At 46.7% G+C, this 13,789-nt stretch overlaps 1 protein-coding gene across 4 annotated transcripts in view; it reads right to left on the minus strand.

Moving 5' to 3' along the window:
• Window positions 1-5,263: 5,263 nt before the first annotated feature.
• The window catches only part of FTO (FTO alpha-ketoglutarate dependent dioxygenase), a 373,881-nt gene continuing 365,355 nt past the window's right edge, over window positions 5,264-13,789 (minus strand). For 3 of the 4 annotated variants that reach the window (XM_049702733.1, XM_049702738.1, XM_049702734.1), the window contains one exon: window positions 5,264-6,306. In XM_049702733.1, coding sequence (XP_049558690.1) covers window positions 6,153-6,306 — 154 coding nt within the window. In that variant the 3' untranslated portion in view covers window positions 5,264-6,152. The remainder of the gene's footprint in view (window positions 6,307-13,789) is intronic. The other variant, XM_049702735.1, reaches the window with a different exon arrangement.

Genomic DNA, 13,789 nt, shown 5'->3' on the forward strand with positions numbered 1-13,789 from the left:
ACTATTCTTGTGGAAGAGCAGCAACACTCTGGCCCAAAAGGGAGCCGTAGGTCACTAAGTGTCAGACTGGCCTTGCCTGACCAGAAGTGATAAACGGACGCAAACTCTTCCATTACGCACCCAAATGAAACTGGTTTCACAAAATAAATAATAATAACCCTCCTTCCTTGGATTTGCCTAGGGCTTTGGTGTTTACAAAGTCCTTCCAAATGTTGTCCCCGTCCGGAGAGGTGCTGGCTTCACAGCGCCCGTATTTCCTGTCAGTTTCATGCAGCTTGCAGACCCTCTCTCTCGTGTCTCGGACGCTGGGAAGGGCAAGCAAGGGTACCTTTGAAAGTGGCATCACTAAAGGCTAGCTCATCTGTGGTCTCTGTTTAATCTTTAATATGAGTGGGGAGCAGCTTCCTGTGGCAGTCACTAACCTAGTGGGTTGGGATTACTCTGAGCACACAGGGTCCGGAACCACTGGGCTTTTCCTAAACTTCCGGTAGAATGGCCTTGACCTTTCGGTCCCCATCTGTGGGGCACAGTGCTGTCCTAAGCCTGCACTTCCCATCTCTCAGCAGGAAGCCTCAGCACTTTACCAGATTAAAAACAATGGGAAAACCCTCACGCTAGAAGCGCTTATTTGTACTGGTGCCATGTTTAGTCAGTAGCTTTTGTAAAATTGATGAATTTTGTCTAAAGGCAAGTGCAGACAGGCAAACAGATCTGTATCTGCTGTTATCCATTTAGCTTGACACACATGTGCAGGGGAACTACTTTACCTCGATTCTTTCAGGACTGATGAAAAGAAAATGCAAGCAAAGTCACAAACTGCATCATTGGAAAAGAATCACTGAATCGGATGCTGGGAGTTAATTAATGCTTCCCTCCCCTGCAAATAGACTGACCCTGGTACTTAGACATTCAGAGTCAATAAACAATTGTTGAACACAGATCATCCATTAAAAGGTGACGGCAAGAATTTTTAAAGCAAATCTAAAATTGCAAACGGTGACCTAATCCTGTTGTAGTAATGGGGAGTATGAAGGAATCATTTTTCAGAGTATCTCATTTATAAAAAGGTCCACGCCATCTGCCGAGAGACAAATGGAAGCTGTGAGAAGCAAATGGGATAGAATGGGATGGTAACATATTGTTCTGGTACTAAGTAGGAGACACAATGTGAATCATCGCGGTGAGAGAACAGTCCAACGAGCTAGGCGTTACAGAAACAAAGACTGAATCACAGAGAGGTCAAGTGATTTGCCCGGGTAATGAAGCTACAACTGTTATCACAGGAAACTGGGATAATAATCATTAGAGCTGGTATGTCACTGAAGACCGGTATATGCCAGGCACAGCTGGAGGCATTTTACGCACACATCAACTATTTAACCTTCACGACGACCTTAGGTGGTAGACACACTATTATCCCCGTTTTGCAGACAAGAAAACAAAGGCTTGAAAGGGAGGCTGGCCTTAGGATCACATACAGAACCAGGACTCTGCGACCAAAAGCTTCTCCTGCCACCCAGGAATCAGAAGATTCTGAAAACCTGATCAACGGTGATGGGAAAGGTAGAGCAGGGGTGCCGCGGGGACTAGTTTTCAATCGTGGGAGGAGGATTTGGGCCTGATACCTGGAAGATCAATCGATCGATTGTGTTGCCTTGACAGGGTACTGGGAGAAAGGAAGGGGCGCTGTCCCGTGAGAACAGGGGCTGATGGGATGAAGGATGGTGGGGCAGCCCTGTTCAGGAGCCAGGCTGGGGTGAGGTCTGGTCCTTCCAAGCTGCAGCACAGGGTCTGGGGGCGCTCACCCTTTCTCCTTGTTAATAAGGGAGAAATGAGAAACAGACCCTTTGGACCTTTCCTGGAGTTCCCCGGCAGACTGGGAATCTACTGGGGTCGCTTGGGTAAGCGAGAGAGCCAGGTGTATCCCTTTTCCTGACAATCCCTGGAATCGGCTCCCCAAAAGCAGCAGCAGCCATGGACACCCTGGCCATCATGCCGGAAATCATCCCTGGCCGCCTCTCTGGCCTCTCCCCTTCCCTGGCCCAGCCTCTCAAAGCTGCCGGGCTCTCCCTGCAGCCGCAATCACTACAACACTCTTGGGCCTTCCCTCCCCCTTTATGGTTGTCAAATTGATTTCACCACCGAGATACCTATGGCTCCCAATGAAACTTAATTAAAAATACCATTTAATCACAAAGTAACAAAGGCAAACTGGATAAACAGCGTTACCACTTCAGTGCATTTTAATCTGCGCTGCTCCTATCCTCCTCAATCTGTTTGGATGAGAATTGCCTTTTCAAATAAGAATCCCCGTCTTCCATGGGCTTGCCTCTGACAGATGTCCAAAATAAACAGTATTTAGCGTGGCATCGATCCAAATGTATGCAATTTGCCCAGTGGTAAAATCAGCCTTAACTAGAGCAGGGGAAAAAAAAAAAAGTTGCATTCGAAAATACCTTCCCTCGAAACACACACACAAAAACCTACTGAATGTGGAGTGTCCGTTCAATAGGGTCAATGGAATATCATTTCTAGCATCCCTCGATTGGTTTAGTGACGGATTTGGAAGCTTATTACTAAAATTGTGTCCCGAGCGATGCCATGACCCCGCCCTCTCTTCTGTCTAGTGAACTCCCCTGGGCCGAGGCTGCCTGTGAAAGCAGGTGGGGTGGGTGCAGAGCTGTGGGGAAGCAAAAGGAGGAGGGGGTACCACCTCATGCACTCAGAGGGTCTGGCGGGACATCTTCCCCATCTCAAGATCTGGCCCGAGGATGCGGGAAACTCCCAGTTAGAAAGCAGTGCCTTTGGACTGAGACCCTTTGGAATCCAGACAGCAGCCAGAGCGATCATCTAAAAGCAAAAGAATCTCACATCAAGTTATTCCCACCCCTCCCCCATAGAGCCCTCGTGTTTCTTGGGGTGCTTGACATCAAATCCAAAGGCAGGTCCTCCTCCTCTCCAGCTGCATCTCCCTCACTCTCCCCTGTTTCTCTACTTTAGCCATAGTGGTCCTTTTTCTTCCTTGAACATCCCGCTCTAAGCACCTTCCAGCCTCGGGCCGTCGTCCCCCACTGTTGCCTTTCCTGGGAAGCTCTTCCCCCGTTACCCTCATTCCCTGACCTCCTAATCCAAGCCACCCTTCCTCAGTCCCCAGGTACACTCCGCGTACCGCAAAAAAAAAAAAAAGAAGGGTTTGTGGGAGGGGAAGTCAGTAGCATCTTAGTGCAAAGGGATCTACCTCCTCAGATTACTTTTCTGAAGATAGCTGGGACTGAGGGATGCGGAAGCCTTACAGGAAGCAGTGGGGACCGCTGACTCAAGGTGGTCCCAGGGGCAAAGCTTCCCTCTCCTCCACCATACACATGGCCCGTGTCCCAGGGAAAGTCCTTTACTAGTTCACAGGGGAGGAGCAGGAACTGGGCTGTCAGCAACCCCAGCAGCCCCTTTTTTTTGTTTGTTTTTGCGGTACATGGGCCTCTCACTGTTGTGGCCTCTCCTGTTGCGGAGCACAGGCTCTGGACGCCCAGGCTCAGCGGCCATGGCTCACGGGCCCAGCCGCTCCGCGGCGTGTGGGATCTTCCCGGACCGGGGCATGAACCCGTGTCCCCTGCATCGGCAGGCGGACTCTCAACCACTGCGCCACCAGGGAAGCCCCCCTTTTTGTAAATCATCTCTTGCCCTTCCTCCTTCTACCCACCTGAAACTTCCTCAGAGAGTGTATGTAACCCTTAAACACAATGAGCTCATGCTTAGTGAAAGCCACCAGTTCTTCTGAGCAAACGTGATCTCACCTTTCGGATTCACTCCTGGAAGTGGCTTCTCCAACCCCTGGCTCTTCCCCCACCTGCAGGACTCCGAGGACTCTCTCCACCTGGGCGCCCCCCAGGCCAAGGAAGCAGGCCCACCTGCTGGTGTGCAAGGAGAAAATAGCAGGACCTCTCTTGGTTTCTTATCTCATCCTTTCAGTATTTTTATTGTTTATGCATGTTTTATGATGTACATGACCTATTGGTACAAGCAGTCCACAAATATAGCTCGATAGTAATACACATATATGGGGGTAAGCACTCAACATTATTATTCATTTCTACTCTAGGGATGCAAGCAAGCAGGTCTGGAGGGTGCCAACACGAAGGCGTAACGCCAGTCAGGTTCACAATAAATGGTAATTGGGAGCAACGGGGGCCACAGAGGGTTCACGCCCTGCCTGAGAGGACGCTACCTAGCTCTTTGCCATGACAGGATGGAGGCCTAGGGCTGCCAGATGTTCTGAATTCTGAAGAGGATGCACACATTTTTATTTTACATGAAATCTCCCAATTTTTGAATATTGGCACCTAGTGAACTATGACAAGGAAGAGACACTGAGGGGGTGAAATAGAACACTAGGCTAGATGGTCCCAAGGCTGCCCAGCCGGTGACTTCTGCGTGCCCTGCACTCCTTACCTACGTGATTTCATTTCATCTCTCCCACAACCCTGAGAGGCAGCGCTTCATCGTTCACTGACGGGGAGACTGAGGCTTAAAGACATCAGGGAATTCATCCAGTGTCTACGAAGAGTCTCAAGATGAGGAAACCCCGCCTGCTTTGTGTGACGTGAACTCCCTGGGGTTGACTCCATGTGAATGAGCCCATACCTTGAACCAGCGAGATTCTGCTGGCGGGAGAGAGCCTGGTTTTCAGCGCACCTCTCAAGGGGCAAAAAAGCTCCTCAGCTTTCCAACTACTGCAAACAACTACAAAGAAGGTGACAGGCTGGGGAGAGGGGCTAACTATTCTCATGATTTCCAGGGTCACCAAAGGTCGGGAGCCAGGCCCAAAAGGGAGAGGTGGGTTCAGGGCACCACAAGACACAACTGGCACCAAGATTGAGGAAGGGAGGGGAAAATGCCTACAGCAGGTCACTTACTGACATATAATAATACTAATATTTACTGGGTATTTAACTATGTGTCAGATATTGTTCTAAGTCTGCAGCTAAGTTATTTCATCTTCGCCTTATGAGTTGGTGCCTATAGTATCCCCATTATACAGATGAGAAAACCAAGGCACAGTAACACACCAAAAGTCACAAGCTACTGGGCATTTAGATCCAGGCACTCGAAAACCAAAGCCCAAGTTTTAACCTCTTCATCGTCTCTCTGGTGCCCTGACATCATCAGGATGGGCACTAGGGTTCTTCAAGCCTCAATGCTACCCATCGTTATGTGCGAATGGGGGAATTATGAAACAACATGTAGTATGCTGGCTAAAATCAGGAAGAATGTAAATAGGACTGTGTCTCTTCCATTAGATCAGGGAAACTTCCTAAAGACAGGATGTCAACTTTATTTTAATCTTCAACACTGCTCCATTCTTATGTGCAGAGTACAGGGCTCATAACCCAGGCTGTCCTAGAGAAGGGAAAGAGGCTACTCTTCAACGAGGCATTTCTCTTTTAACTTATTTCGCCTGTGGGGAGAGCAGCTACAGAGAACGGGAAAACAGAATCTCCTGCTCTCAAACTTTTGATAGAAGTGCTGTCTGGGAGGGCTTTCTACAATGATGAAAAGGTTCTGTGTCCAACACAGCAGTCACTAGCCACACATAGCTACTAAGCACTTGAAATGTGGCTCGTGCAACTGAGGAACTGAATTTTTAATTACGATTAAAATGGAATTTAAATTTAAGGAGCCCCATCTACCTAGTGGCTACCATACTGAACAGCGTAGCCTCTACAGGGTGTGGTGAGAAAATGGGCTAAATGTCTCTAAATTCGGTCTTCCCCTAGACGACCTGAGAGCCATCCCCTGCAGAGTCTCTGCAAAGGTTTGGGAAGGAGGAAAGTAGGTTAGGTTTTGCCACAGGCCAGGCTCACCTTGGTCGCTTCTCAGGCCTTGGGAGTGGAATGGCTCACATTAAAAATCCAAGTGGAGAACAGCCTTGGGGGTTGGAGGTTCTTGTTTAATACCAAATCACTATAACCCTGTGTCACTTTTAAACATTTTCATATTCATGGGCTCCATTCCCTAGCTGTTTCCAACTGGGACCCAGGGTCTACAATCCCAAGGCCCAGTCTACCCATAATCCCCTTGCCTAAGCCCATGACAAGGTTGGAGGAGAGAAGTCAAAGACAGCCTTTGCTCCTCCACCTAAGACTTGTGCTCTTTCTCTAGGGTCTGGCTTCCAGAAGCAGACCCCTGAGTTCGGAAATGATATCTGTGAGATCAAACGGCAGAGGCATCGAAGGATCATCCTTTTCCCAATATGGCCGGCACTCTGGCTTCTGATCCGCAGGTAGAGTTCGGGCAATTCGGGACTGGCACCTGCAAGAGGAAGAACAGGCAGTTTACCCCTGGGAGGAAATGCCTGGAAGACCCAAACTCATGGGCAACTTCGGGCGACCTTGCCAAATGCCCCAGTGACGATCCGCTATGACGGTGGTGATGGTACACAAGGGTGAGTTTGGGCGGCAGAAAGCAGGTGTGTTTATAAGAAGGAAGAATTGTTCTTTATGGTGCTGGAACGTCTTTATTTTTTCCACTGCCCAGATCTGTATTACCTCTAATGGCTTTGTAGAAGCCAATCATCGGGGAAATTCAGTTACTCTGCCTTTAAAATGGTGAATTATTTTTTCATTATCTCGACTGTTATTTAAAGTGTGTGATTAAGCCATTATCAGATTTAACTGTTTGCGGGATTTCCATGTATTACTAGATTACTGGGAAAGATTAAATTGAATTTACTGCATTAAAACGTCCAAGAATAGATTAAACAATATTACAGACCGGGATTGACTTTGGAGATCCCAGAGATTTACAAGTGTCCCAGCCTGCTGTGCTCAGAAAAAGGCACTCCAAGGAGAGACCGATTTATAAGGATATATGCAAATAGAGGTTAATAATCATTTCCACTGATGAATAGGTGGAGAAAACTTCCACAAAATTAAATTAAGAGGCTAGCAAGAGTGACTCCCTAAGGAAAACACTTAAATCACGGTTTTTATTAAATGGATTATTCATCAATAGTAGAGAAATTAATTATCATACGCAACTAAATTATAGCCTCGTAGGAAAAAAGTTGGGGCGACATCATCGCACCCTGGCAGGCATCTACCTTGCCGAAAGACCACAGCTTACTGGAAATTGGTCTGGGAAAACTCAGTGGCTTTGGCTTTATGTATCTGAAAAGTAATGATCAGACAGAAGAAAACACAAATTGCAATAAGAAACGAACAGTTTCTCTCCTCTCTTGGAGCACGTGGCGGTGACAGTGTATGCACCGAAAAGAAATACTCTGAGTACATCTGGGAGAGCTGCGTGGTCCTTCCCCACCCCACCTGACCTTCTTGGCATTGTTCTCTAAATCAATTAAAAAGGGGTCCTACCCATCCTCTGTCTTCCGTGTAGGACTAACTATGATGAAGAGATCAAAGAATGGACCATCCTGGACCTATTTCCAAGCCTGATGGTCGAGCAGGCTCCTAACTAAAGGACATCTTCTCCTCTGGGGAATTATTAATGGTGAGGGGATCCCCATGGGAAAACATACTTCAACTTTACACCTATTTTCTCGGGTGGTTAATTGCTATCCTGGCATCCTGTGCACTCAATCCGTCGTACATTACACATAACATTCCAATATATCTTCAGCTCTCCGCATCGGGCCCTGATAATAGCGTCTGTTAACATGCACTAAGTACTATTATGTAGCACATCACTTCATAAATAATAAGATTAGCTGACCTCAGGGCCCCAAGAAGAGTAATGTGTTTAAATGTTCTCATTATTTATTTAAAACAAGAATTAAAGCAACAGAAGCTGCTTTTGACAATCCTCTTAGCATAAATATTAAACTGTTTGCACTGATAAGCCCACACAGAACTGAAGAACAGAGGCGCGTTCTGAAGAGTACTTAATAATAATAGGTGTTTAAGATGTTGCCCCTCACTGCAGTGGGTGCATCTCTGCAGTTCTAGAGACAGTCTCTAAATCACATGAAAGGGCTGGGGGAAATTAATATTCAAGGGAAGCTGCGACTAATTACAAAGGAACTCTGCAAAGCTTTTTAAATTGTTCTTTCTCTCTGCCTCAGAATCAGAGGGTAAGGCTCAATTTACCAGGTAGGGAGAGTTATTCCAAATTGAGCCTTTCCATCTCACGGCGGGTAAACGATCTGTGCACACACTACCCTGGTTGGCAGATTAAAGGGCTGTGATAAGTGCTGATCCACCTTGAATAGCATAAGGTTTGTCAAAAGTCAACAGAGATGCTTTTTCACCTGGCAGTGCGTTTTGCCCCCTTATTTTGAGAAAGTATTAAAAATGGTAACACCTGCTGCAGAAGTTCGCTTACACTTGTATTGTACAAGCTTCCCAAGCCCACCCAGTTTTCTTTTGGGTGAAGCTGCTCTGATTTTCTACTGTTCTTCCCATGGAAGGACTGGCCGGTGTGGGTACTACCTCCTTCTCATGCCGGCCCTGAGAGGCTAGGAGCTGTGCGTACCCACTGCTTCCCTCTGGGCTAGAGCTAGAACCCCTTGTTTGGTCTCTTCAGGGCCTTAATTCAGGTCTTTCAAGATCACTTTAAAACTCTTCCTTTAATGCCCAGCGCTCCTCGCCAGTTTCTCAATGGTCACGACTGCGCCCCACATAGGGCTTGCTGTTGAGGTAATGCCTTCACCTGCAAGGAAGCACAGTCGCCCCCAACTCAAAGCACATTGTCCAATTCAACATCATGCCGGATGGGGGGACTGAAAAAGAAAAGGCTTGAGAATGACTTGAAGGCGTATCTCCCTTTAGGTTTCAATTTCTCCTGCTCAATTCCCTCATTCTGCCTCTCTTCCATCTTAATTTCCTAAGATGGGGAAGCACAGTGGTAAAGACGTTCTCCGGACACGAGGAGCTGCTGCTTCCCTGGGGCATGACATCTTGGGCAAGCTTCTTAACCTCACCAAGCCTCAGTTTCTTACTTGTCACGTGGGAGTACTGACGACGGTGATGATGATGACAGTACATTACTTATGGGCTTGTTGTGGAGGTTAAATGGATTAACACATGAGAAGTACTTAGCACAGTGCCTGGCACATAGGGAGCCCTCAGTAATTATTAAATACTATTGTTGCTATCGTTACTTCTACTACGAGTGCCAGTGACAATGGGAGATGCCAACAAGAGGGCTGCCTATTGTACCTGTGACTGTCCCCTCCCTTCAGCTAACTGACTGGGTGGCCTCTGGACTGGGGGCAGCTCTGGAGAACCAGAAGCAGCTCTTTCTGGCTTGAAGCAGATTGAGCCTGGGGCTGAATCCCATCACAATGTGACGTTCCAGGACGCTGAGGCTTATGTATTCAAGCTGCTACAACTCTCCAGTGATAGGCTAAAATGCTCAGATTCAGAAAGACTTAGCAGTTGCTCCTGAAGACCCAGAATTCATAACAGGTGCTGTCGTTGGACTGTCTGAGTGGCAGTTGTTTCAGGTTGACTTGGCATTTCTCGGAAATAAAGTTGGATTGTTTCTCAGCACGCATACTCTAGCTCTCGCCAAATCAAGGGGCCCTGAGTTCTCTTAGGAAATGTTTTAGGAGTCCTGATGGTGTTGGGCACTGGCTGTCTTGTGTCTTTTCCCAAGTTTCCCACAAAGAAGATTCTAAGTTTCCTGTGGGGAATCCGTCCCATCCCTATGCTTGGCCACGTGGTTTGAGTGAGATTTGCTCCACCTCTACAGCCAGGGAAGAGCCTTGACTGGTTTGATCTAATCAGCACATCCTACTCTCCCAGCCACAGGGAGGAGGTTAGGGGAGGCACGTGACCCTCTCCAGGGCAAGACTGAGAGAGTAAATCAAAGGACTGGTCTGGGAACTAAGGGAAAAGGCTTTCTTATCGCCTGGCCTGCGAACTATTAGGATATGTGATCTGGAACCAGCATAGTCATTTTGCTACCATGCAGCAAGGGGCTGGGTCCTGGGTGATACGGTTTGAGTAGCTGGATTGAGTCTCACCTGAAGCTAGGTATGCCTAGACTTTTTCAGTTGCACGAGCTTGTTATTGTTTGAGTTCGGTTTTTCTGTCACTTGCGACCCAAAGAGTCCTGGCTGATATGCCGGCCATGCGTCCCACCCCTCGGTGCCCTCCTGCCTTCTACAACATCCACTGCAGTGGCCCTGCCTGCCAGGCGCATGTTGATGGTCCTCTCTCCAAACTGAGATGCTGCTGATACAATGCAGAGATCATGTGAAAGCATGAAATCCCTGGCTTTTGTTTTCGATTCCAATAATATTTCCATTGGGGACAAATTTCTACCCAGAAAACAAGAGTGCGCTGGTGTCATCCACACTGGCCTTTGTGCAAAAATAAGCCAGGGCTTCCCTGGTGGCGCAGTGGTTGAGGGTCTGCCTGCCAATGCAGGGGACACGGGTTCGTGCCCCAGTCCGGGAAGATCCCACATGCCGCGGAGCAGCTGGGCCCGTGAGCCATGGCCGCTGAGCCTGCGCGTCCAGAACCTGTGCTCCACAACGGGAGAGACCACAACGGTGAGAGGCCCGTGTACCGCAAAAAAAAAAAATAAATAAAATAAAATAAAAATAAGCCAGTTTTAATGACCAGAGCTGGATGACCTTTCTAAAGAAAGTTAAAAAAATTTCCCTAAAAATTTCTTTATCAAGGATAGCAGATCATTCTGAGCCCAGACAAACAGTAAGAAACTCAGCTAAACAGTAAGGAAGCTACAGTTTCCCCTTTCAACCTTGTGCTCTCTACTTCCATCCTAAAGGGTTAACAAATAAACTCAGATCTACTCAGAAAACCCTGTTCCTTTTATGCGGCATTGCAAGGGGAGCTATGGAAAATAATATATGCTTCATCTCTCTCCCTCCCAAATTCACATTATTTCAATTCAAAGGACTCTGTAGCTACCCTCAAAACTCTTGCTACTTGGGAGTGGTTCTCCCTGAATGACCTAGTGACGTAACAGGAAGCAGTTGAAAGGTGTCACGTCGGCTGGCCTGTCAGCCGACTGTCCAGAGGTTCCCCTCCTCTCCTCTCCCAGGTGTAACTCACGCAGGGCCCCACCGCCTGCTGATTCCCCCAGGGCTACACTTACATTTGGAGGATGAGGACCGCAGCTACATTAGTGAACACTGGTCGCCATGCTGAAATTAACCACTTTAGCTAAAGTGTGTGTTAATTATGGGTATGCAAGTAGTCAATAAAAGGTTAATGCAAGAGCCAGAGAATAAATTTCTTCCCTTATTGCATCACTTCACAGACTAAATGACTAACATTATACTCTGTGTTTTTAATCAATAGGTTTTACAGTAATGTGCTGGCCATCGATTTTAAGAAAACATGTACGGTCTTCCTCCTCGTCCCTAAATTTTGCAACAAATAAAGAAGGACAGGTAACATTTCCATTACTCTTGATGAAATGATAAAGATTTGGGGAGAAATGATTCCTGCTAAAAGATTCATTGGGATAAACAAGCGTTAAAAAAAAAAAAAAAAAAAAAAAAAAAGTAGTGCTTCCCTGGTGGCGCAGTGGTTGAGAATCTGCCTGCTAATGCAGGGGACACAGGTTCGAGCCCTGGTCTGGGAGGATCCCACATGCCGCGGAGCAACTAGGCCCGTGAGCCACAACTACTGAGCCTGCGCGTCTGGAGCCTGTGCTCCGCAACGGGAGAGGCCGCGACAGTGAGAGGCCCGCGCACCGCGATGAAGAGTGGCCCCCGCTCGCCGCAACTAGAGAAAGCCCTCGCGCAGAAACGAAGACCCAACACAGCCAAAAATAAAAATAAATAAATTAAAAAAAAAAAGTACAAAAAACTAGAACTTGATGGAGAAATATTACCAAGCACAGGTCATTGAGGAGACAAAACAAATGAACTCCTAAGAGAGAATTCTTTAATGGGAAAGAAGAGAGTAGCTCCTCATTAAAATAAGCACATTCTGTTCATTGTTAAGCGCCCCGAAGAGCCTTAATATGCAGCACTGATTTATTCAATTTTCACAATAACCTGAGAGAGATGGGGAGGTAGGTATCTGAACCACATTTGACGTGAGGGCTGCCTTTCCCCAGGTTAATCCAATGGCAGGTGGGAGAGCAGGGCTGCGCAGACCCTGGACATCTGGCTGGCTGTCCTTTCCACCACATTCCATCTTTCTCATGGATTCCCATTTGGACCAAAATGCGTGCTATCCCCTGATTACTTAGCTATTCTTGCCAAACGTAGATGTTCAGGAGATTCCAAACCATTTCCGGGGAAAGAAAGGAGCAAAATGCTTTTTTTTTCATGTTCCTGTGACAATAATTACAGCAAATGACTGACAAAACTTTCTCTTCATTCTAATGACTCTGAGGTTCTCATAGCGTAAGCATCTATCATCTATAGAAGTAAAAGATACATCTTCATCTTTTAAGAGCATAAACTACTTCTAATTATACAGTCATCCCCCAGTATTTTCAGGGGACTCGTGCCAGGACCCCCAGTTTGCATACCAAAATCCGTGGATGCTCAAATCCCTTCCAGTTGGCCCGCCGTGTCCTTGGGTTCTGCATCCACAGATACAGAGGGCTGACTATATTTATTGAAAAAAAACCCATGTATAAGGGGACCTTCTTAGTTCAAATTTACTCAAGGGTCAACTGTATTCCTGGAGTGACCCTGAGAAAAATCTCCCAACCTCTTACTTTCCTCAACTGTTACACGAAGTTCATGTTTCCCTGGTTCACTGGACTTTGTGAAGATAAAAATTAAATAATGTATATAAAAATATAAAAGCCTTTTAAAATATGTAGACTACTGCACAAATGTAGCCCTTTCCTATGTGACACAAGTTCTATTTTTAAAACACAGCAGATTAGGCAACATTGGCCGGGGGCGTGTAATGCTTAAAAATAAGTGTGAAAAAAAAAGAATAAACTATGTGCAACCAGATAATGAAATATCACACAGCCCTTAAAAAGAATGCATTAAAAAAAATAAGTGTGAAAGACATCACACTTTCTTTTTAAGATTTTTTTTTTGATGTGGACCATTTTAAAAGTCTTTATTGAATTTGTTACAATATTGCTTCTGTTTTTTATGTTTTGGCTTTTTGGCCACGAGGCATGTGGGATCTTAGTTCCCTGACCAGGGATCGAACCCACACTCCCTGCATTGGAAGGCGAAGTCTTAACCACTGGACCGCCAGGAAAGTCCCAAAAGACTAGAGCAATTTAGACTCACAACTTCATCAGAAAATATCCAGTCTTCTCCAAGTCAGAGTTTTTTTCTGGAATTTTCACTTACAGTGAGGAGTTGACTGCCATCCTGGTTCATGTCAAACAGAAGGCTGTTTTAGGGTATCAGCCACATCACAATACATTCCCTCAAACGGTGTAAACCAGCACCAAGGCTTAAGAGGCTTCACTCAAGTAGAAAACCCTGATGTGATATCACATCAAATCTACGTTTAACCTGCAAGACGCAACTGCCAGGACCAGCATGAAGAAAGTGGGAAATAATGATGTAAAGGGGCAGCAATCTCAATGGGCTTCTATGCTGTGGAGGGAGCTCTAGACCAATGTGGGACCTGCATGTTCTCCGTTCTTAGCTTCTCTGGGCCCAGTAAAATCGTAGCATCTTGTCACACAGAGTTATTCCAATATTTAAAAGAGAAGTATTGGGGCTTCCCTGGTGGCACAGTGGTTAAGAATCTGCCTGCCAATGCAGGGGACACGAGTTCGAGCCCTGGTCCAGGAAAATCCCACGTGCCACGGAGCAACTAAGCCCGTGCGCCACCACTACTGAGCCCATGTGCTGCAACTACTGAAG

Source organism: Orcinus orca, chromosome 20, assembly GCF_937001465.1.
Source record: "Orcinus orca chromosome 20, mOrcOrc1.1, whole genome shotgun sequence".
In the NCBI taxonomy this organism is placed as follows: domain Eukaryota; kingdom Metazoa; phylum Chordata; class Mammalia; order Artiodactyla; family Delphinidae; genus Orcinus; species Orcinus orca.